The 24,760-nt window shown below is 40.8% G+C and overlaps 3 protein-coding genes across 3 annotated transcripts; 2 read left to right on the top strand and 1 right to left on the bottom strand.

Annotated features, from left to right (window-relative positions):
* The first annotated feature begins 5,876 nt into the window (after positions 1–5,876).
* Positions 5,877–6,507, top strand: LOC138874912 (uncharacterized). The gene is made up of 2 exons (XM_070153707.1): positions 5,877–6,197; positions 6,262–6,507. The coding sequence occupies exons 1-2, from the start codon at positions 5,877–5,879 to the stop codon at positions 6,505–6,507; spliced, it is 567 nt and encodes a 188-aa protein (XP_070009808.1).
* Positions 6,508–9,077: 2,570 nt separating this feature from the next.
* LOC138874911 (uncharacterized) lies at positions 9,078–9,473 on the top strand. Its single transcript, XM_070153706.1, has one exon. The coding sequence runs from the start codon at positions 9,078–9,080 to the stop codon at positions 9,471–9,473; it is 396 nt and encodes a 131-aa protein (XP_070009807.1).
* A 10,651-nt stretch (positions 9,474–20,124) lies between these two features.
* LOC138874910 (uncharacterized) lies at positions 20,125–23,484 on the bottom strand. Its single transcript, XM_070153705.1, has 5 exons — positions 22,961–23,484; positions 22,627–22,852; positions 21,821–22,162; positions 21,568–21,704; positions 20,125–20,233 (listed from the first exon to the last, which is right to left on the bottom strand). The coding sequence occupies exons 1-5, from the start codon at positions 23,482–23,484 to the stop codon at positions 20,125–20,127; spliced, it is 1,338 nt and encodes a 445-aa protein (XP_070009806.1).
* Between the last annotated feature and the right edge of the window lie 1,276 nt (positions 23,485–24,760).

Here is a 24,760-nt window from a genome sequence, read left to right as displayed (position 1 = left end):
AGTATAAATTGTGGACTTTGCGAATTTTGGGATATTCTTTACCATTTTTATCCGGTTTTGGAGATTTTGGGAGAAATTTGAAGAGGGATTCAAAGGAGTTTTCATTTAGGTAAGTTATTTGGGCTCTAATACTCGTGTTTATGGTAATTTCCCGTTGTTTAATCATGTAATTAGTAGAGATTAAGGGTGAAAATGAGGGATTAGGGCTTGGGATTTTTGGAGAGTTTGATTGAGGATTTGAGGGGTCAAATGGGGTCGGATTTTGATAAATCTTGTATATATGGACTGGTGAGTGAAAGAGCTTTCTAGTTTTGTAATTTTTGTCGAATTCCGAGACTTGGGTTCGGGGGATAGGTTTGAGAGGATTTCGGGATTTGTGCCTAATTTGATAGATTCTGAATTCGAATTCTAGTTGTGAATACATTCAGAGCGATTGGAGGCCGAGTTGAGTGGGTCAAGAGCATCGCGGAGTAGGGATTTGACTGGTTTGAGGTAATTAACGATTGTAAATCTAGTCCTGAGGGTATGAATCCTCAGATTTAGTATCGTTTTACTATTTTGATGTGACGCACATGCAAGGTGATGGGCGTGTGGGCGTGCACAGTTGGGGATTGTGACTCCATCCGTCCTGTAGCAACTATAAGTTGCGTATTTGATTGAAACTATATGATACTTATGTGTTTTTGAAATGATTTCTTTAAATTGGGCTGAATGTCATATTTGGGCCTTGTGCCAGGGCTGTTTGGACCTTTAGGGGCCTTTTTCTTATCATCCTCTCACTGTTTTTGTTGAAAATCTATACTCAGTCATGTTATACTTATTGGTTTCATAACTCATGTTATGTTTTGATGCATATAAGATGTGGTTTTGGGTTGAGCACCCTGCTTTTACTGATAGCCCGAGTGGCTTGAGAGGTTTATGACTGAGTGAGGCCGAGGGCCTGATTTCTGAGGATATTTATGGGATCGGGCTGCACGTCGCAGTATGTTGTACTGATTCTTGATTGAGTGAGACCAAGGGCCTGATTGATTTATGCCACGAGGTGGCTTGTTATAGCGCTTGGGCTGATGAATCCCCTCCGAAGTCTACACACCCCTAGTGAGCGCGGGTACCCTAATTTTGAGTGGTGTTATGCCCGATGGGCTGTTTACGAGTGATTATGAGGTTTGCTTGAGGGGATGTATATGAGTGATGGTGAGGTTTGCCAGAGGGGCTGTTTATGATTCATGTTTGTCCAAATGGCTATTTATGATATATGTTTGTCCGCGGGGCTGTATATGAGTGATGTTTTCCCGAAGGGCTGTTCATGATTTCATCATTTTTGCTCTTTTTTTGCATTGAACCTTTGTTCGAAAACTGTTGAAAGATATTCTAAAAGATTTTACTGGAACTAGTCTTAAACAAGCTGATTTGATTCAATTTATGGTTTAAAAGTGTGCCGTATTTTTACTGAGATTTTAAGATATGAACTTTATATGTTTTATTACTCGTCACTGCTGCTTAGCCTTCATTTACTGTTATTACTTGCTGATTTGGCGTACTCACGTTACTCCCTGCACCTTGTATGTAGTTCCAGGTATTTTTGGGCCCTGTAACGAGTGTTGATTATTCAGTTGTAGACCTATCGGAGTTAGCAAGGTATCTGCCTGGCGATCGCAGCCCTGCTTTCCTCCATCTTTATCTCCCCTTAGACATATTCAGTTATTTTCAGGCTATGTTAGTCTTGATGTTGTCAGATGGTTTAGTACATGCTCATGACTAGTGACACCCCGATATCGGGCTTTCTTTTCTGCACTTTCATTTTGATTTGAACTTCTTTATAAAGGTTTTACATTAAATAGATTTGGAATTTTCTTTGAAATGAAAATATCGATTTGTTTTGATGATGTATCGGCTTGCCTAGTACCACGATAGGTGCCATCATGACAGGATTAGTTTTGGGTCGTGACACCCTTCTCTTTGAGGTAATTTGAGCACTTACCCGATCTTTGGTGACATGTACTAGTTAAAATAGATTTATTCGCAAACATGAACCCTAGTACACCTCAAAATTGTTAGGTGGCAATTCTTCTCTTTTGATACCCCATTTAAAAGAGTTGTCACTTGTCGAAACCTGCTTTTACGAGAAAACAGGGCGCGACAACTGATAAGTGGGGATTTTTATCTATTATTTGCTCTTTCTGACTTGCGTTTTGGGCCTAAAAAGCGTGAAGATATTCCCGAAAGCTAATGTAATATGCTTGCTTGCAATGATTGTTCACAATGAGCTAGAGTAGCTATGATCAACTCATAAAGGAGTCAAAACTTGAACAAAGACCAAGACTGGGCCAAGAGATGTGGAACACAGACCGCGACAGAAAAGTGCGGACGCGAATGTGTCAACGCGAACGCGGTCATTAATTCGCGGACTACGAAATGGAGAATCAGAGAGGTGGTTTTTGGGAACAAACATAAATGCGGACCGCGTCAGAAATCAGTGGCCACGAAAGTACCACTGCAGTCGCGATTGGAATTTCATGGACCACATTTGCTATGGTTCAGAGAGCTCAGTAAATAGGCAAAAATGTTAAGAGCGGACCGCTGCAGTAGGCTCTCACGCAGATGCGGTGACAATTATGCGATCTGCGAAACAAGGTTCAAATCAGTCCCAGATATAAAGAAACGCGAACTGCGATCAAATTTACGCGGCCGCGAAAGAAAGTGTGCGGCCACGGTCAGAATTACGCGACCGCGAAACCTCTGCAGGGGTATTTTTGTTCGGAAATTTCAGCCTAGCATAAATAGATCTTTTTCACATTTTTAGGTTATGTTATGTTTTTACTGAGTACGTGAGACGGCTGGAAATACCATTTTGTGAAATTTTGTATTAGATTCAACTTTTAACATTAGCTTTTCATCTTTTAATCTAGTATTATGGATTTTATCTTTATTTCATCTTTGATTTCTGCTATTTCTATTAGTAGCTAAACCCAAAGCTAGGGTTGTGACCTAACCCTAGTGTGGGTATTTGATGGGTTTTGAATTTTAGGGCTTGAAGTAGTATTTAGTCTAGTTATTGCTAGAACTATGGAGTTAGAGGTTGCAAACACTGATTAATGCCTTTATGACTTAGTCTTTACTTGAGAAAGAGGGACTAAGTCTAGGAAAACTGGACTAACAAGGAATTGGGGTAAACTCAAGAAATTGATATCCCCAATTAAAGGGTTAAACCTAGAGATAGTAATACCCGACTCAAGCTAATATCACTTGTATTGCATGAATACCCAGTTGGACATGAGAAAGCCAAATTGGACAAAATCACTAAAACTACCGAGAGGTATATAGTGAGTACCCTGGTGTGATAGCTATATTACGACCCCAATTAATTACATGATTATCCTAGATTTTTGCTACCCGTTAGATATCCACCTAGGTAGAACTCGCTACCCTAGTCCCTTTTAACCTTTGAAAAATCTACAACAAAAGCATTGTAATTAGTTTCAAATATTGCATGCTATAGAATAGAGTTAGAAGTAGAAAACAAAACCAACCATTTGTGGAAGTGTAATTAAGAGCAAAACCTGCATCTCTACTTGGATATAAACCTAACTCCAAATAAATTAACTCCTTGTGGATTCGATCCCGACCTTGTTGGGTAAAACTGCATCAGCCATCCTCGCTACTCAATAATAGTGTAGGCTTGGACTCGATCAATTTTTGGCTCCGTTGCCGGGGTGTTAGACGGTTTTAGCTATATATCTGAGTATTTGTGTATTTTATTTTACTTTCCTTCCGTTTTTTTAATTTGTGTGTGAATTGCTTTTAGGTACCAAATGGCTCTTAACAATGATGCCCTCAGAAATTTGCCATTGGGGGAGGAGGTAGATGAAGATAACGTAGATGAGATTCAACCCGAACCTCAAGCACAAAGAAGAGGCCGACCGCCTCATGATAATATTCCAACCCCCCCCCCAACAAGGGCAGCACATCGGGGTGTTGCCCAACGAAGGCTATGCAAGTGCAATAGTCCCGCCCTGGATTAAGACGGGCAACTTTCAAATAACCAATGTCACGCTTACACTCTTGGAACAAAAGGGTTTCTTCACTAGAGCTCCACACCAAAATGCATACAAGCATCTCAAAAGTTTTGTTGACACGTGTTGGGGGAGCAAGCAAACCAACGTTTCTGAGGACGCATTGAGGTTAAGGCCATTCCCATTTTCTCTAAGGGGAAAGGATTTGGATTGGCTAGAAAGGTTGCACAATCATTCCATCACCATTTGGGATGAGTTGGCCGAGAAGTTCATTACAAAGTTCTTTTCTCCGGACATATGGCGATACTAAGAGATGAGATCCTTGCTTTTAAACAAGATCCAAATGAACCGCTTCATGAGATTTGGGAAAGGTATCGGACAATGGTTAAAGGGTGTCCGAATAATGATATGACCAAAGCCATAATCCAACAAACATTCTACCGTGGCATAAATACAACAAACCAATGTGTGGTTAACCAACTCGCTAGGGGGAACTTCATGAACACGCCATATGCCGAAGCATGTGAAATACTTGATTAGATGTCGGATACCTCTTCGGTGTGGCAAAGTCGAGCTAATGTGCCACAAGGTGACCCTAATGTCATTCACCTACACAGGGACCTCCATGACCACGGCCAAGCTATAGCTGAGTTGACTACTACCATGAACCAATTGGCCAAAGCTCAGTTGCAACAAGTTCAAGAGCCAAAACAAGTGAATGCCATGGAATGAATGAATATGATGATCAACAAGAAAAGGCAACAAGATCAACAAGTTCAAAACAATTCGGACCAATTTTAGCAAAGTGGTAGTGGGTACAATCAAGATGTCTATGATGATCAAAGTGAAGAGGTGCAATATGTCAACAATTATCAAGGTCAACGGGGCAATGCTCTGAATCAACAACAGTGGAGTCACAAGGAAATTAGGGAAATTAGGGTTAACAAGGCAATTGGAATAGTGGCAATAATAAAAACCAAAGTAATTGGGGGAACAACAACAATCAAAATTGGGGGAACCAAGGAAACCAAGGCAATTGGGGTGGAAACAATAATAGTAATTGGGCAGGTAATAACAATCAAGGGGGTTGGAACAACAATAATTAAGGGAATTTGGGGCGGGTCTTTCAAAGACCTCCGATGTGTCAACAACCTAACAACCCGCCTCCATGTCCATCACAATGTCCTAGCTCGTCCAATCCTGAGATGGGATAGATTGAATCTATGTTTGAGCAAATGATGAAGAAAAATGCCAACTCCAATGCCCAATTGGCCTCCCACAACACTTCCATCCGCAACTTGGAAGTCCAACTTGGCCAAATTTCTCAAGCTTTGAATACTCTCCCTAATGGGGCACTACCAAGTGATACGGTAGTACACCCAAAGGGTGAGAACAATACGGGCCATACAATGACGGTTACTATAAGAAGCGATAGGGATGGAGTTGCTAGTACCTCTAATCCAACAAAGATTGTGAGTGATGATGTGTTGGTGCAAGATGATGATGAACCAAGCAATGAGTTGCAACTGAATGATGAGAATACGGATGATGAAGTGAGGATAGACATTGATGACAACATGGAGGAGACACAAAATGATGTGAACCCGTCTAGGGAACACATGATAGATATACCAGAAATGGTAGTGCCTAAAGCCAAGGTTCCCTTGCTTAGGCCCCTCCACCATATCCTCAAAGTCTCACAAAGCAAAACAATGAGAATTAGTTCAAGAAATTCATTGATATGATGAAAAGTTTGTCCATAAATGTGCCTTTGGTTGAAGCTCTAGAACAAATGTCGGGATATGCCAAGTTCATGAAAGACTTGGTAACAAAGAAGAGATCCATGAATTGTGAAACGATCAAATGAAGCATCAAGTGAGTGCCATTGTATATTCTATGGCTCCAAAGCTAGAAGACCCCGGTGCCTTTACAATCTCATGCATTATTGGTAGTGCCGATTTTGCCAAAGCTTTGTGTGACTTAGGGGAAAGCATTAACTTGATGCCATATTCAATGTTCAAGACATTGGGGATTAGGAAGCCAAGGCCCACATCCATGAGTATGCAAATGGCGGACAGGACAATGAAGAGGCCATTGGGGATCATTGATGATGTGCTAGTTTGGGTCGACAAATTCATACTTCCCACAGATTTTGTAATACTTAACTGCGAGGGTGACTATAAGGTACTTATCATATTGGGGAGACATTTTCTAGCTACAAGGAAGGCCTTAGTTGATGTGGAAGCAGGGGAGCTCACTTTCCGAGTGGGCGATGAAAGTTGTGTTCTATGTTTGCAAGTCAATGAGGCAGCCCAATAGCAGCGAAGTATGTTCGTTTGTGGATATTGCGACCGAATTTATTGTTGAAGACACAAGTGATATGATTAATATTGAAGACCCATTAGAAGTTGTGTTGTTGAATCATGATGTGGATGAGAAGGAAGGCTTGGTTGAATACGTCAATGCTTTGCAAGGAATGGGTTCATATACATAAGAGCCTCAGAAACTTTCCTTGGACCTTGAGAACCAGAAGACTCCACCAATAAAGCCCTCAATTGAGAAGCCTCCCACAATGGAGTTGAAGCCTTTGCCTTCACACCTCAGGTATGAATTCCTAGGCCCTTGTTCCACTTTACATGTTATTCTTTCCTCGTGCTTAACTAACGTGCAGGTAGATGCCACCCTTTCGGTGCTCCATAAGAGGAAGAATGCAATAGGTTGGACATTGGCGGATATTCGGGGTATAAGCCCCGCCTTTCGCATGCAAAAAATCATATTGGAGTAAGATTCCAAACCCTCCATGGAACATCAAAGAAGGTTGAATGAGGCCATGCAAAAGGTTGTCAAGAAAGAGGTTATCAAGTGGTTGGATGTTGGGGTGGTCTACTCCATGTCTGATAGTTCATGGACTTCACCGGTAAAATGTGTCCCAAAGAAGGGGGCATGACTGTGATTACAAATGGCAAGAATGAGTTGATCCCCACAAGAATTGTCACCGATTGGAGGGTATTCATGGATTATATGAAGCTCAACACAGTGACGAAGGATCATTTTTCGCTTCCTTTTCTGGATCAAATGTTGGATAGGTTAGCCGGACGTGCTTATTATTGCTTCTTGGATGGGTATTCCAGATTTAACTAGATTCTTATTGCACCTGAAGACCAAGAGAAGACCACTTTCACTTATTTGTATGGTATATTTTCATTCTCAAGGATGTCGTTTGGTCTATGTAATGCACCGGCTACGTTTTAGCGATGTATGATGGCAATATTCACGGATATGGTGGAGGACTTCCTCAAGGTGTTCATGGATGATTTTTCTATTATGGGGGATTCTTTGATGAGTGTTTGGGAAATCTTGATAAAGTCTTGTCACTTTGTGAAGAGACCAACTTAGTACTTAATTGGGAGAAGTGTCACTTTATGGTCGAGGAGGGCATTGTCCTCGGCCATAAGATCTCCAAGAATGGTATTGAGGTGGATAAAGCAAATATTGAAGTGATATCAAAACTCCTTCCTCCTACTTTCGTAAAAGGAGTGAGGAGATTTCTAGGGCATGTGGGTTCTACCATTCGGTTCATCAAGGATTTCTCAAAGGTGGTGAACCCCTTGTGCAAGTTGTTGGAAAAGGATGCCACATTTGTGTTCAATGATGATTGCATTAAGGCTTTTGAGCTACTCAAGTATAGGTTGACTACCACTCCCATCATTGCCGCACCAAATTGGAGCTTACCATTTGAGCTCATATGTGATGCTAGTGACGTGGTGGTACTAGCGGTGTTGGGGTAAAGAATCAACAAGATATTCCATCCAGTAGACTATGCTAGCAAGACTATGAACGATGCCCAAGTCAACTATATGGTGACTGAGAAAGAACTCTTAGCCATTGCCTTTGCCATGGAAAAGTTCTGCCCGTACCTCATGGGTACCAAAGTGATTGTTCACACCGATCACGCGGCGCGCGTTATTTGATGAGTAAGAAGGACTCAAAGGCTAGATTGATGAGGTGGGTACTTCTTCTACAAGAGTTTGATCTTGAAATCATAGACCGAAAAGGGAGTTAGAACAAGTGGCGGACCACTTGTCCCATTTGGAAGAGGAGGGGAGGCCCCATGATGGCCTTGAGATCAATGATTCGTTTCCGGATGAACAACTCCTTTCCATGTCTTTGACCAGGATGCCTTGGTTTGCCAATGTGGCAAATTATCTTGTGAGCGGAATTGTTCCGAATGAGTTCTCTTCAAACCAAAGAAGGAAGCTCAAACGGGACTGCTTGGATTATTATTGGGACGAGCCTTATCTTTTCAAAATTTGCACCGATGGTGTTATCCGGAGATATGTTCCAAAAGAAGAGAAATTGGGCATTCTTGAAGTTTGCCATTCCTTGCCTTATAGTGGTCACCATGGTGGGGCGAGAACTGCTACAAAGGTCCTAAGTTGTGGATTCTATTGGCCTACCTTGTACAAAGACACTAGCGAGCTTGTTAGGCGTTGTGATGAGTGCCAAAGAGCCGGTGGGATTTCCAAGAAGAATGAGATGCCTCTCACTACCATCCTTGAGATTGACATTTTTGATGTGTGGGGTATTGACTTTATGGGTCCATTTGTGAGTTCATGTGGGAACACTTATATTCTTGTTATTGTGGATTATGTCTCCAAGTGGTTTGAAGTTGTGGCTTTACCCAGCAATGAAGCACGGAGTGTGGTGGCCTTCCTGAAGAAAAACATATTCACAAGGTTTGGCACCCCAAGGACCATCATTAGTAATGGGGGTTCTCATTTTTGAAACAAATCCTTTGACACTTTACTCTCTAACTATGGTGTCACTCACAAGGTGTCAACCCCCTATCACCCCCAGGCAAGTAGATAGGCTTAGGTCTCTAACAGGGAGATCAAGAGTATTTTATCCGAGACTGTCAATGCAAATTGGACTAATTGGTCAAGGAAATTTGACAATGCTTTATAGGCCTATAGAACAGCTTACAAGACTCCAATTGGTATGTCTCCATATCGGTTGGTATTTGGTAAAGCATGTCAGCTCCCGGTAGAATTAGAATATAAGGCCATGTGGGCGTTGAAGAAGTTGAACCTAGAGTGGGATGTAGCTACCAATCTTCGGGTGGAGCAATTGAATGAACTTGATGAGTTTCAGTTTCATGCTTACTCCAGTTCGTCATTGTATAAGGACAAAATAAAGTACCTACATGATAAGTATATCCGGAACAAAGAATTCAAAGAAGGTGACCTTGTTCTCTTATTCAACTCTCGGTTACGTATGTTTCTGGGAAAGCTAAAGTCAAAATGGAGCGGTCCCTTTGAAGTGGTGCATGTAACTCTTTTTGGTGCTATAGATATGAAAAATAAGAATGGTGAGATCTTAAGAGTCAATGGATATCGAGTGAAGCACTACCTTGGTAAAGTTGATGATAGCCACATTGTGGCATTGATCCATTTCAAGTGAATGAAGGTAACATGCGTCGTGTCGCGGCGTTAAATCAGGTGCTTCTTGGGAGGCAACCTATGTGTTTTTCTTTCTTTTGATTTTCTTCTTAGATTAGACATTGTTTTGGACTAACTTGTTGTGAAGTGTATCTAGGAATTGGTTGTGCAGTGCAACAAATTGACAAAGGAAAAATTTGGCAAAGTGTTGGAAGTTCGCGGACCGCGCCCAAAATTTCGCGGTCCGCGTGAGCATTTCGTAGATGCATCTTTTTGTTTGCGGACGCGTAATTGAAAAGAGTAAAACGCCAACTCTCTGATGTTGGACTATCAAATACCCTTCAGATTTCGCGGCCGCGCCCATATTTTGGCGGTCCGCAGTGTATTCCGCGACTGCGTCCATTTTTATGCGGACCGCGCCCAGGTGTTTGAAGTTGTTCTTCATTAGGTAACAAAACGCGGACAGTGATTGAATTTCGCGGCCTTGTTCAGGTAAATCAGTGGGTTCCATTAGCTACTAAGTATAAGTAGGGGCTCCTTAATCTTTTTACACTTTTTGACCCCTAACATTTCACCGCATAAAAAAGCATTGTTCCTCTTCTCCAGCTCTCAATTTCATTTCATTCTAATCAAGAGTTCATTTCCTACTAAAACTTTACAACTGGTATGTTAAATTACATGATTTGTTTTAACTTTTTCTTTTCTTTTCTCCTTGTTTTAATTTAGTTAGGGTTAGATGCAAGCTATAGTCTAAAATTAATGCTTAATTGATGACTAAATACATGTGGCTGGTGTTTATATGCCTAATGGGGGATAGGGTTAGTAACTTTGCATGATTAATTGAAATAATTTTTGAACACTTAGTAAAAACCCTAGTTGTCAGTTTTCGTCAGTACCAGTTGCGCTTGAATTTTGCGACCGCGGTCCGCGGTAGGGTATGTGGCCGCGTTCAGTTTTTCGTGGTCCGTGATACCCTAGCTTTTTACTGGTTTTTGTTAAGAGTTCGTGGCCGCAGTCACTTTTATGTGGTCCACGGTTGGTCCTTTGCGGTCGCATTAATTATTTCGCGGTCCTCGTTCAACCAAGATCAGAGACTTAGTATTCTAAACCTAACCTCTTCGCATCTACGGTTACTTTTTTGCGGTCTGTGTTTGGCTCTTCGCGGATGCAGTTACTTTTACGTGGACCTCGGTTCCTTATTCTGAGAATCAGTATCTTCATTTCATCTGCACTATTTGAACATATGCTGGAAGCTTTATTCTGACTGTATTTCATTGCTTGTTTGCTATAGACAATGGTCCACTCCAGAGGTAAAGGTGATACATCTAAAAGGAGGGTAGAACCCTCCCGAGGCAATGGTAAAGGAGAGACCAAAATACCCCTAGCAGTACAAAAGTCAATTGGCAAGATAAGAGATTCTATCAAAGTTGCGGATAGAGCTGCAGACCATTCAGACACTAGTGAGTATGTCCCTTCACGGGAAGCTTTGGAAGGAGACTCTATACCAACTCATGTCCCCACACAGTTCAAAGGGAAATTCCAGTTACAAGATGAACCTACCTCCTCTTCTAAGTTGTCTGATAGCTTAGAGGAAGGTAGTGAGGCTTCAGGATCATCTTCCCTACTTGCTACAACTCCGGCTTCACCAGCTACCCCTATTGCTGTGGATGATGATGATGAGGTCCCAGATGACGGGAGAGGGGGTGACACCAATATTGGAGGGAGAGGTTGGCCAGATCTAGAAATACCGAGGTGTGGGCTGATAGATGTGTGAGCTAATTAGCTTATCAGAAGTTTCGAGAATAGTGGCCCCAAAGGTCGCTCACCCTTGAGAGACAGTTCATAGAGAGAGACCTCTTTCCCCACAATCCAAATGTCAAAAGGCAATTTGAGGAGAGAATAGGATGGAAATGGTTCACTAGCCAAGTTCTGGATGCTAATGAATACCTCGTCAAAGAGTTCTATGCAAACATTGCCCACATCAAAAAGGGCACAACTGTGACAAAGGTCCGCAATTTGAAGATCTGGTTTGATGGCGACACGTTGAATAAATATGTCGGTTTCGAGGATGTGGAAGTCGTGCAATACTTAAAGAAGCTAGCACTTGATGAAGCAGCCTGTCCATGGTTGGCGGAGATATTAGCCCCAGGGACGACACCGGCATGGCTCACAGCTGGAGTTCCAATATACAGAAACACCCTCAGCTTTTAAGCCAAGGGGAGGTCCACCTTTGTGTGCAGCCGGATGGATTCGTATCAGCATGACAATGTCCTCCCACTCACTCGGTGTGTCTTTATAGCCTCCATCATGGCAGGGTATCCTATCAATGTGGGGAACCTCGTGTACTATCACATCACGAAGGCAGTTGGAAAGGAAGAAAGATCCTACCCCTACCCCAACTTCCTCACCATGTATTTCGAGGACCAATGAGTTGATAAGAAGATCTATGACACAAAGCCAAAGCCAAAAAAGCCTTTCTCCTAGTATAGCACCAAAGGATCGGACAACCCTAAAGTAAAGGGTAAAGCCGCTATCTCCATTGGTCAGCCTAAAGAGCCAAGGGTAGTAGCCATCGGGTTAGAGCCTTCCATAGCAGGGGGATCTACAGTTGCCATACCTCCTCCTTCATCCGCGCCATCCATAACTATGCCATTGTGTGTGCCCTCTTCTTCCACTTACCCTTAGATTGCACTACGGGTTCTCAAACACTATCCAGCATTAACAACTGGATGTAGGTAGCTACATCAAAGCTGTCTATCTTATCTAGTGCAGTAGCAATGCAGTCAGCCCCTGCACTGCCTCAGGTACCTCCATCAGTGGAGGAGTCGTTGAAGGAGCTTCTGGACAATCAAAAGAAGCTCCTGGACAACCAGAAGAAGATCCTGAACACTTTGGAAAAACATGGAAAGGCCATCAAGGATCTGGGCATGTAAGTGAAGAAGATGAAGAAGACTCGAGCCGCAAAGGAGTCAGTGGAGCAGCTGAAGAATGAGGTAGAGAGGTTTACTTCGGCTGGAGATATCCCACTGGACATTCTCTTGGAGGAACAAGTCACAGCAGCACAGGCATCAGAGCATGAGGCACCAGCAGCTGGCCAGTCTGAGGAGCCGGCTGCCACTACACATACTGCTGCAGAGATGATCCAGATGCTCCCCAATTTCGTGGTCCCCTAGTCCAGATTTGGAGATCCAATTAGAGGACCCGGAGGGAGCTGCTGATCCTATGCAGTACGAGGACCCCACTCATGTGCCGGTTCCGATACAGACCACATAGGGAGTTTTCTTTACTCTCTAACCCTTTCCCTAATTTTATTTTGATATTAGCATTGAGGATAATGCTATCATTTATTTGGGGGGTGGTCTATTTTGATTTGGTGATAATTGGATAACATTGGTATGTAATAACTATGAGACTATTTTTCTTTATCTTTACTTCTTTTTATTTTACTTTTGGTATATATATATTCGTTACTTTCACATTTGGTATGTATATATTTTTACCATTTGATGTATATATTCGTTTTCATTTATGTAAATATTCGCTTTACTTCAATTTTGTATATATTTAGTTGATTTTCGTAATTTACTTCGTAGCTTATTATTTCCTTTAGTAGTTTCTTGTTAAGATGTTATCTTCTTTTTACATTTTATCTGGATAATAAGCCTTTGGTTTTCTTAATGCCACGGCTCTTTCCAAGGTGGATGTTGTGTGAACCGGGTGGCTCTTCCCGACGATGGATGGCATGAAAACCTTCTTAAGGGATTATGTCCGTTTTCTTTATGTTTTTGTTTAAATAGTAGTAATGAATAATAATGTCTCTGGCAAGCTTCACTTGGGCCTACCACATTTACCGTCGACCTTATGGTTAGAAACAAGTTGATTGGCAAAGAATATTTCTAGTTGTGGCCTTTAGACTCTAGTGTTGACTAAACAATCATCGAGTGGCTTCTTGGATCCATTTGTGATACTCAATCTTAGCTACAGTTGTTGTGGGCCCTCGACTCTATTCTCTTTAACAATCCAACAACTTGTGAGGTGAGGTATTGAATTGCAAATCCAAGTCTCGTGCCAATAAGTCTAGAACTTGCCCTGAATGTTTGTCTAGGCGAAATGCTAAGTGTAGCTCATCTTGAGAAAAGATTTTAGGCTCTCCTTGATCCAATTTGAAACTTGAAAGCATCAATAGCCTACCAAATACTATATCCCTAGTCCACTCTGTTGAGCCGAAGCCTTTTTCTCTCAATAACCATGATACAAGCCTTTATCCGCTCTATAATGACCTTCTCTTGGCACTCGATCTTTCCTTAGCATTCACAATTGGCAAAATTATATGTTTGGGAGAGAGATGAGGAATGTGAAAGTGATAAAAGGTACAAAATGAAGAAAAAGGAAGGCAAAAAGAAAAGAAATAAATGCCAAAAAGTCAAAAAGAAAGTGAATAAGATAGAAAAGTGAAGGGATTCAATGAAAGTAACGATGAAAGGCATGGAATGATTAGAAAAAGGAGAAAAATGATAAAAGTGATAGTATGTCTCTCTAGTTCCCCTAAGGAAGAATAAAATGACTTAAAGAGTTAAGAAAGTGTGAGCCGAAATGAGAAAATGGAGTTCTTAAGGAAAGATGAAACCATCATATGCCAATAAGTCCTACCTTGATCCAAAGACCTTCATTACATTCCCGCAAAAGCCCTATATGATTTCGTGTTGAGTGAGCTTACATTAGTGGTGATTTACATAAGGGGCAAGCTTATGGTACTTAAAGCTGGACTTGTGACATTGTCTTGAGAGAGATGAGCGTACTTCTACACAATCCTTGTTTTGAGTGCAACAATCTAAAGTGAAATTTGCTTATGGAGAGTAGCGGAGGAAGAATTTGGGTTCCACAATGACCTACATAGTAGAGCGAGCTTCTTTGGTGAGTTAAGTCAACTCTTGATGTTCTTGTGTCGCACTAGAACTATGGTATTCAAAAGGTTGTGTGTTGTTGATAATTCATTTGTGTTAAGGGTAATTGTTAGTCCCAATTGATGCATGTTTGATTCGCATTAGGGCAGCTGAAATATCCTTCTGTTTTGTTTTAGTGGAGGTGAGAATTATCTTATTTGCTTGAGGACAAGCAAACGTTTAAGTTTGGGGGAGTTGATAAGTGGGGATTTTAACCTATTATTTGCTCTTTCACACTTGTGTTTTGGGCCTAAAATGCATGAAGGTATTCCCTGTCACACCTCCTTTTTTACACACTCGAGGGTATATATAGGGGGTTTTTCCAATTAAAGTGACATTATTCGACATGGGATTATTTATTCATTTTTTATTCAGAGTCGCCACTTAGGATGGTTTGTTTTCTGGTGTCCCAAGTCACTGGTTTATTTTAAAATCCCAAATCGAGGAATTTTGACTTTCCTTTTGAAGTCTGCGAACCAGAAATTCTGAGTAAGAAATTTTGTTAACCCGAGGGAAGGTGTTAGGCACCTCCGGATTCCGTGGTTCTAGCACGGTCACTTAAACTATTACAACTAGCCTATTATTTGATTTTAATACATGTTTTAGCCTATGGTATACTTTTAACTTGTTAGCCGCTTTTAAATTATTTTTAGGAAGATTCAACGTTATTTAAAACACGTCTTTGAACCATGCCACATGAAATGCACCCCCAGTTCGCGACATATTTTATTTAACATTGTTGAGATTTGGATTTGGGTCACATGAAATGCACACCCAAGTTTAGGAAAGTAATTTTTTTTTAAATAGCGCGCCTAAAGCAACTACGTATTTTCAACTTTGCGAGGGCCATGGAAATTCAACTAAATGGCGCGCCTCGATTTATAAGGATTTAAATATTAATTAAGCGAAGGCCATGCATTTGGAAATTTTATTTGGCACAGCACGCCTCGATCCAATTTTAAAGGAGTTCAAACAAAAGCTTTTAAGGGCCATAACTATATCTTACTTAATATGACACGCCTCAAATCTACTTTAAGAATCTAATCAATTTATTAAAAGACTAATGGAATTTCTGATTCACTTTTAAACCAAGCTAATCTAAATTTTAATAGCCACGAAACTAGTAGTAACAGAACCCACATTTGATTATTGAAGGAATCTAAGCTGGCTATGGGCCTAACGACCAATTGTCAATAGCCTGAACAGGCATGAGAATGCAACATGGGCCTATCCTGAAGCCCAGATCAAAGACAGGCCTGCCGAGAAAGGAAGTCCAGCACATGCTGGGCCAACAACATTAAGCCCAAGCAGCAATGTGATAAAACCAGTCTTATTCACAAACCACACTACATTCATGCTCAAAGAATTCTGATTCTCCAAATGACTTTAAAACCCCAAGCTCAAGGTAAACAATATACTTATGACAAACTGATAAAAAGCTCAAGTAATGTGGTCACATTTTATGATTTACAGAAGACGAAGAACTTATTGCTCTCAATACTACAAAAGCTATATTGCAAATCTAAAGTAGATACTATTCACGAATTCCGATACTAAATGACAGGGAAGCAAAATCGTGCATTTTTTAATTAAATACAATCCTAAAACTAACTCACAAGCAATTACATTGAGCTTTAAACCTTAACCAAGACCTTTCAACAGAATACCTAACATCAACACTTAATGCAAAACATCAGACTTAACCACATAGCATTCAAATGCTAGCAAACAATTCAACACCAATCTAAATGTTACTGCCAATACAAACCAAAGCATTTCTTTCACCTATAGCCAATTTCATACAAAACTGACAACTAAACAGAAGAAACAAACCACTTACAACTTCGATTTCATACTATGACATCCTATTCATGATCAACATACTAATCAGAGCATTTCCAAGGCTAAATATTACAGTCATACATGAGATTTAAAGAAAAAGAAATGAGATTCAACAACAAATAACATCAGTTTTCATCATATTTCCAGATCCAAACTTCATACTACACTTAAGTTATGTCCATAGTGCCAAAAATACCTGGAGATGAAAACAGGAAACTAAGAAGTGAAGAATCAGCAATAAGCAGCAGCAGAAACTAACACAGAACTAGCAATGAAATAGTGCTAAAATTAGCGAATCAAGCTTTAGATTCTTGAACCAACTCCTTCAACACCCCAAATGCTCGATTTCTATTAATCCTTTAACATTCTGACTTATCACAATGAAGTTAGAACTTGAAATCAAGAAGAAATTCAAACTATTTTCAGCATTTTCTTAAAAGAAGGTACTCATCCGTTTCAGTTTTTCAGAATTTTGAATCTCTAAAAATCTGACTTTAGAGTGAAGAAACAATGCCTTTTATAGGGAGCTTTAGGGCAGCAGAAATGAGTCAAGTTATTTGCCCTTTACCCCTTTTCAAATTTTGATTTTTGCTATTGAATCCTTAGTTTAAAATCAGTTTTTCAAAACAGGTCCCAATTCCCCACCTTCTAGGCAGCTTCCTAAATCAGTTACTAAAGATTTCTTTACCTAAATTCCCCAAACTAACCCTTAAACCCCTGTCAATTACCCCAGCCTACCTCATGGGTCAAGTTGAACCAATAGCTTAAACCCAATTGAGCAGGCTTCCCTTGAGAATAGGTCAGAAATGACCCTAAAGCCCAAAGCCAATGGGAAAATCCATTTGGTAATTCATGAAAAACAGAAGAAGAAACCAATTAAATGATTTCAAAACCAAAATCTAAATTAAACGACTGATTTAAACCAAATAATGAGCTAGAATACTATATTACCAAGTCAACAACATCTAATTAAACTAATCATGCGACTAAAAATCAGAAGCTTTGCGTCATGAGTGACAATTAAGCATGACGAGTGAATAAAGCAATGTTTAAAAGTTGAAAGGAAACAGAAAAACAACCAGAACAAATACAGACATGGATTGATCCAGAAAAAAAGAAAGCCTAGGTTCAGAACCTTGGTCAATTTTCAGTCTACTCACGAAAAATGAGAAGAAAGGAAGAGGAGTAAGTGGGGAAATAACAAAATGGACAGAAAAGATAAGAGAAAGGAGGACTTACCAACTCAAATAAACACTTCTGGATGCCCTGATTTAAACAAAATTGATGCTAATCGCTTGTTCTTTGTCAAGAACAAGCGAACAGCATTAATTTTGCCTTGAATCAAATTTCAAAACTCGGAAAACTGGAAGCCTATGTTATGCATGCCACAGATTCAAGAGATTCTGATTTTAGGCTTTTAGAGCTTTAACTTCGATTCAAGATTCGACAAAAGTTAGGGTGATTCGAGGGAAAAGAGTGATAGATTTGGGACGAGGAAGGCTTGGGGTTCTTTTGTGTTAGTTTGGGGCTGATTGGTGGTGGTGCCACCGGCGAGAAACTATGGAAATTCATAGCAGCGCTAGGGTTTCAAACTTAGATCTAAAATCCTAGCAATTCTGGACAGATTTGAGAGGAGTTGTTTGGAGATTTGGGACGGGGAGGTGGATAGGAGTCAAGGGTGTGATTTTGGTGAGGATTGGTGGTGGCGCCGGCGGCCGGAGATGGTGGAATTTTAAGGCGGCGCTTTTAGAGTTAGGGGAGTGTTCTGAAAGTGAAAGAGGTAGAGGAGATGAGTTGGGGGCAGTGTTCGGACAATTTTATATGGGATAAGGCTCAGTTCCGGACCGTCCGATCAATTAAGATCAGCGGTCCTGATCAAAGGGTAATGGAAACGACGTCGTTTGGTCATTTAGTGGTGCGGACCGGGTATGGAGTGGTCTGGGCTGGTTTTTAACCGGGTGTGGACGGGTTAATCAATTTGGGCTTGGGGAATTTAAAATTTTGGCCCAAAATTCAATTCTTTTCTCTTCTTTTTCCTTTTATTTATTTCAAAACTCTTTTTCTCCTTTTTTTTAAAATTAAAAATAAAACCTAAATTAATTCCTAATACAAATTATCCTACTAAATTAAATTAGTTAACTCTAAATATCAATTACCACAAATAATTAAATACCAAACTAAAAGGAAAACTACCAAAATTCGAAACTCAAAATTAAAAATGCAAAAATTAGTTATTTTTCATGATTTTTCATTTTTGTAAAACACTAATTTACCAATTAATCTAAAAATGTAAAATTAAATCTTAAATGCAATGCGTGATATTTTGGTATTTTTCATGATTTAAATAAAACTTAAACGTATACAAAATTGCAAACAATTAAATAAAATTCTACAAAATTCCTAAAATGGTAAATAATTAAACAAATCTATTTTCTTGGGATTTTTATAGGAGTATTTCATATAGGGCAAAAATTACGTGCTCACAGCTGCCCTTCTTTGCTCGGAGACACGAAGGGTTTTCGGGCAAAGATAAAATGAGCAATAACGAGGGATTTTTGCCCGTTTGACACTCCATGAGAAGCATTTTTGAAAAGAGTCTGACTGAACATTGCTTCAAAGGTTTCCTACATATCCTTGGCTATAAAGGAATCAGGTCAGTGTAGTTCTGAAAGTTTTGATAGCTAGGACTACCGGGAGCTGTGATTTTACTGTTGTTGTTGCTACTGCTTGCTGACCCCCTTATTACACCAAAAGGAAAATCAAAAACTAAGATAGCTAAACCTATCAACTACGAGTTACAAGATTCCTATCTATAAATCTCTTGAAGCTTGATCTTGAGTCTTGGCTAGATCTTGTTGCAGACTCCGATCTGAATCTCGATGCTCGTCAGCTGTAACCGGTTTATTCTTCAGCTTTAGATCAAGGCGGGACATGTGAAGCTTGTGACTTCAATCATATCTTGAGCAGTCCACATCCTTCTCCGTTTCAAATTTTGAGTTCACTTCTTTATTTTTTGTTCTTTTTCTTCTTTTCTTTGTTCTAGATTGAGACTCATTCTTTTGGTCACCTCGAAGCCTGCGCCTCGAGGTCAAACCTGCTCAGACACCAAAACAGACAAATGAACGAAGTTTTCACTAGGAAAATTTCGTGAGTTATTTGTAACCAAAACCTACATTATTTCTCTATTGAAAACAATAAAGTAAGGATTGTGTGTCCTTAGGAGGAAAGATTAGGGAATGGAGCTCTATATCTAAAAATCTCAACTTAGGGATTGGAGCCCCAATGTTGGCAAAAAAGCGACTAGGGAATGGGGTCCCTTTGTCTAGAAAGTATCAACTCAGGGATTGGAGCCCTAATGTTGGTAAAAGGCGACTAGGAAATGGAGGCTCTATGTCTAAAAAGCATCAACTCAGGGATTAGAGCCCTAATGTTTGGCAAAAAGCCGACTAGGGAATGGGGGCGCTATATCTAAAAAGCATCAACTCAGGGATTGGAGCCCTAATGTTGGTAAAAGGCGACTAGGGAATGGATGCCCTATGTATAAAAAGCATCAACTCAGGGATTGGAGCCCTAATGTTGGTAAAAGGCGACTAGGGAATGGAGGCCCTATGTCTAAAAAGCATCAACTCAGGGATTGGAGCCCTAATGTTGGCAAAAGTCGATTAGGGAATGAAGGCTCTATGTCTAAAAAGCATCATCTCAGGGATTAGAGCCCTAATGTTGGCAAAAGACGACTAGGGAATGGAGGCCCTATGTCTAAAAAGCATCAACTCAGGGATTGGAGCCCTAATGTTGGAAAAAGACGTAAAAGATTGAGGTTGGGAATCTAAGCTATCATTTTGTTTGGATTTTCTTCTTTTCTTCTCTCTTTTTTTTTATTATTTTTTTTTATTTCAATAAAATGCAGGAAAGAATTTTGGAGGAAAACTTCCCTTCTGGATTGATTGTTACTGCGAAGCTGTTTCTAGCTTTCACACAGCTTTCTTTTGGGCTGCACCTGTTTCAATTTTAAACAAAGAACAATTGTTAGTTTGAAATGGTGGTTGGTTTTGTGGCCTTGACTGTCTCGATCACTCGATCTCGGCCCGAACCTTTGTTGATAACCTCTGTTGCTTGGTGGTTTTCTGAAGATTGATCTATCTTTCAAACCAAGGGACTCAACTTTTAAGATTTCATGACGGCTCGCCCGCGTGGGGCTTCGACCCTTTCACTTTATTCTGCCTTTAGGGCTTTTGCCTTTGGCTTTCTTTTCCTTTTCAATAATTTTGATTTCAGAGCATCAGCCATCATGGCCAGTCGGGATCGACTTGATGCACCCGCTAAGGCTGGGTACTTTTCTTTGGACTCGACTTTATTAAGCAGAACCCTGTAAAACTAATCTTGCCACCTTTTCTTTGTATTAGTTTCGGAAATGAGTCAGACCGAAAGGGATTCAAAGAAAAGTAAACAAACGACAAGAAAGTGAATTTAAGGAGAAGTGTCCCTTTCGGGGAGGAAAGAAGGGCTTATCTGGAGTGCATACAGACTTCAATAGACATGACATACTTCTTGGACTGGATGCTTGATCTGCACAAATATCCAACTTCTCATAAACCCATTATGACCCGTGTTTTAAAATTGAGAAACCTTACCAGGACTCTTTCAGTGCCAATGGTGGTAAGGGGTTTCTTCTTTTCGATCGATGGCGCCCTTTGCGGGTTTTCACAAATCGACCTCTCTCATTTCTCTTCTCATCGTCGCCTGATAGTGCTCTTTACGAGATTTCAATAACCAGGCTCTCGCATTTCCAATTTCTCCTCTCACCGCCGCCTTATGGTGCCCGTAGGTTTTCACCGATAAGACTCTCTCATTCTATTTCTCTCATTTTGACTGTATCAGATCCAAGCAACTGTGTTTTCTAATTTCGACGCCTTTGCCGATTAATCAGAAGGACTTGGACAAGGTTCGGGTAAAAGAAAATTGGATCGCATTATAACTTTGGAACCGTTCGTGCGGGATCATCACCACACCATTACATCATCTGCCCCTATTTCACTTTTTGGGGAAAATTGGATTTTTGTTTTGGTGTGACTGAACCCTAGAGAGAGGCTGCCTACGTATCCTTTCGGAATCAAGTCAAACGTAGTTCAGGAAAACATTTTGCTTTTGTTGTTGTTGTTGTTGTTGTTGTTGTTATTACTTTTTTTTTCGAGTTCCAAAGAGGGTAATGAAAGAAAAGTAATCGGCTCAAAGGGTTAGCAAAAGGATTGGAGTGTTTGGGGTAGCGATAATGAAAGACTTCGTCATCCCAATCGGATAGTGCTATTGCTGCAGAAGGACTAGACATAGTACCTTTTTACCGCGTCTGCGTTCACAGCTGCCTTGGGATCATTTCCTTCGATATCTCCCAAGTACAATGCTCCTCTGGGCAATATCTTTCTGATGATGTATGGTCCTTTCCAATTGGGAGAAAATTTCCCTTTTGCTTCCTGATGATAGGGAAGAATACGCCTCAGAACGAGTTGCCCCACTTTAAAATTTCTAGGCCGCACTTTCTTGTTGTAAGACGGGCCATTCTTTGTTGGTACAACTGCCCGTGGCAGACTGCGGCCATTCGCTTCTCATCAATCAGGGTACACTGCTCCAGGCGGGCTTTGACCCACTCACTGTCTCCAATTTCAGCTTCCACAATGATCCAGAGAGAAGGGATTTCAACTTCCGCGGGTATTACGGCTTCAGTGCCATAAACAAAAAGGTACGGGGTTGCTCCGACCGATGTGTGCACAGTAGTGCAATACCCCAACAATGCAAAAGGCAACTTTTCATGCCACTGCCTGGAACTTTGAATCATATTCCTCAAAATCTTTTTGATGTTCTTATTTGCTTCTTCAACGGCACCGTTGGCTTTGGGACGATAAGGAGTAGAGTTCCGATGTGTTATCTTGAACTATTTGCATATCTCTCTCATCAAATGACTATTCAAATTTGTAGCATTATCCGTAATGATAGTTGCAGGAATACCAAAACGGCAGATGAGGTTAGAGTGCACGAAGTCTACCACAACTTTCTTGGTGACAGATTTGAGAGTGATTTCTTTAACATATTTAGTAAAATAGTCGATGGAGACCAATATGAATCTATGCCCATTTGAGGCTTTTGGCTCAATTGGCCCAATGACGTCCATGCCCCAGGCGACGAATGGCCAAGGTGCTGACATGCGATGCAGTTCTATGGGCGGTGCATGAATCAAATCCCCATGCACCTGATACTGATTACACTTCCAAACAAAACTAAACAGTCTTTTTCCATGGTCATCCAATAATAGCCCGCTCAGAGGATTTTCTTTGCCAAAACGTACCCATTCATGTGGGGTCCGCATACTCCTGTGTGTACTTCATACATGATTCTTACCGCTTCTTCAGCGTCAACACATCTTAACAAGTTGAGGTCTGGGGTCTTTTTGTACAAGACATCACCACTCAAAAAGAAACCACTTGCATGCCGTCTAATGGTTCTCTTTTTGTCCCCACTGGCTTGCTCGGGGTAGTCTTTGGTTTTCAAAAATCTTTTGATGTCATGATACCATGGCTGAACATTTGGCTCTGCCTCAACTGCATTACAGTAGCCATGCCTTTCCCTGATTTAGATTTCCAAGGGATCATTATGGGCATTGCCTGGGTATGGCAGCATCGAGGCCAAAGTAGCAAGCACATCGGCCAGTTCATTATGGCAACGAGGGATGTACCTGAACTCTATTGACTTGAATCGCTTGCCAAGATCTTCCACATGTTGTCTATAAGGAATAAGCTTGACATCTCGGGTTTCCCATTCTCCTTGATCTTGTCGGATAATCATATCTAAGTCTCCCATGATTAACAACTCTTCGACATCTTTGTCGATTGCCATGTTCATACCCATAATGCAGGCTTCATACTCGGTGGTGTTGTTTGTGCAGAAAAATTGAAGCCGGGCTGTGGCTGGATAATGCTGGCTGGTGGGTGAGATCAAGATCTCCCTAATTCCGATACCTTTTGCATTCACCGCCCCATCAAAGAACATTTTCCAAGCATGGGTGTCTTCAGATAATGCCTCAATTGAATTTACCTCTTCATCTAGGAAGTAAGTACTCAAAGGTTTGTATTCATCATCAACCGGGTTCTTAGCCAAATGATCTGCTAACGCCTGGGCTTTCATTGTCGTGCGAGCGATATGGACTATGTCAAACTCTGTGAGTAAGATCTGCCACTTTGCTAATCTCCCAGTGGGCATTGGTTTATGGAATATGTATTTTAAAGGATCCAACCTGGTTATGAGGTAAGTGGTGTAAGCTTTAAAATAATGCCTCAGCTTTTGAACGACCCACGTTAAAGCGCAGCAAGTTCTTTCCAATAAAGTGTAGTTGGATTCATAACTGGTAAACTTCTTGCTCAGCTAGTAAATGGCCTGCTCTTTCTTTCCAGTCACATCATGTTGCCCGAGGACATAGCCGAAAGAATTCTCCAAGACTGTCAAATACAAGAATAGAGGCCTCCCTGTCTCAGGTGGGACCAATACCGGCGGATTCGACAGATACTCTTTGATTTTATCAAAAGCCTCTTGGAACTCGTTTGTCCATTTGATTTCCTCATCTTTCTTCAGTAATTTGAATATGGGTTCACACGTGGATGTCAACTGAGCAATAAATCGGCTGATGTAGTTCAATCTTCCCAACAAACTCATAACATCTTTCTTGGTTCTTAGAGAAGGCAACTCTTGAATAGACTTTATCTTTGTTGGGTCCAACTCGATGCCCCTCCGACTGACTATGAATCCCAAAAGTTTGCTGGATGGTACCCCAAATGCACATTTGGCTGGGTTCAGCTTCAAATCATATTCGCGCAACCGCTCAAAGAATTTTCTCAAGTCCCGAACGTAGTCGTCCTGAGTTTTGGATTTGATGATTACATTGTCCACATACACCTCTATCTCTTGGTGCATCATATCATGAAAAATGGCAGTCATGGATCTCATGTAGGTTGCCCTGGCGTTCTTCAGACCAAATGGCATGACTCTGTAACAGTATGTACCCCAAGGTGTGGTAAAAGCTGTCTTTTCTGCATCTTCTTCATCCATCAACACCTGGTGATATCCTGCGTAACAATCACGAAAGACTGTATCTCATGTTTGGCGTAGTTATCAACAAGGATGTGGATGTTCGGCAAAGGGAAGTTATCTTTGGGATTTGCCTTGTTTAAATCTCTATAATCCACACAAACTCGAATTTTCCCGTCCTTCTTTGGCACTGGAACTAAATTGGCTAACCATGTGGTGTATCGAACCACTGGGATCACCCCCGCTTTCAACTGTTTTGTGACCTCTTCTTTAATCTTGTCACTGATATCGGTTTTAAACTTTCTTTGCTTTTGCTGGACAGGGGGACAATGGGGGTAAGTTGGCAACTTATGAACCACCAAATAAACACTTAGTCCTAGCATGTCATCGTATGACCAAGCAAACACATCTTTGAACTCAAACAAAAGTTGGATCAATGCGTCCTGGGTTTTCT

Source organism: Nicotiana sylvestris, chromosome 8 (genome assembly GCF_000393655.2).
Source record: "Nicotiana sylvestris chromosome 8, ASM39365v2, whole genome shotgun sequence".
In the NCBI taxonomy this organism is placed as follows: domain Eukaryota; kingdom Viridiplantae; phylum Streptophyta; class Magnoliopsida; order Solanales; family Solanaceae; genus Nicotiana; species Nicotiana sylvestris.
The sequence above is the reverse complement of the archived record's forward strand: the minus strand, read 5'-3'. Positions and strand labels throughout refer to the sequence as shown.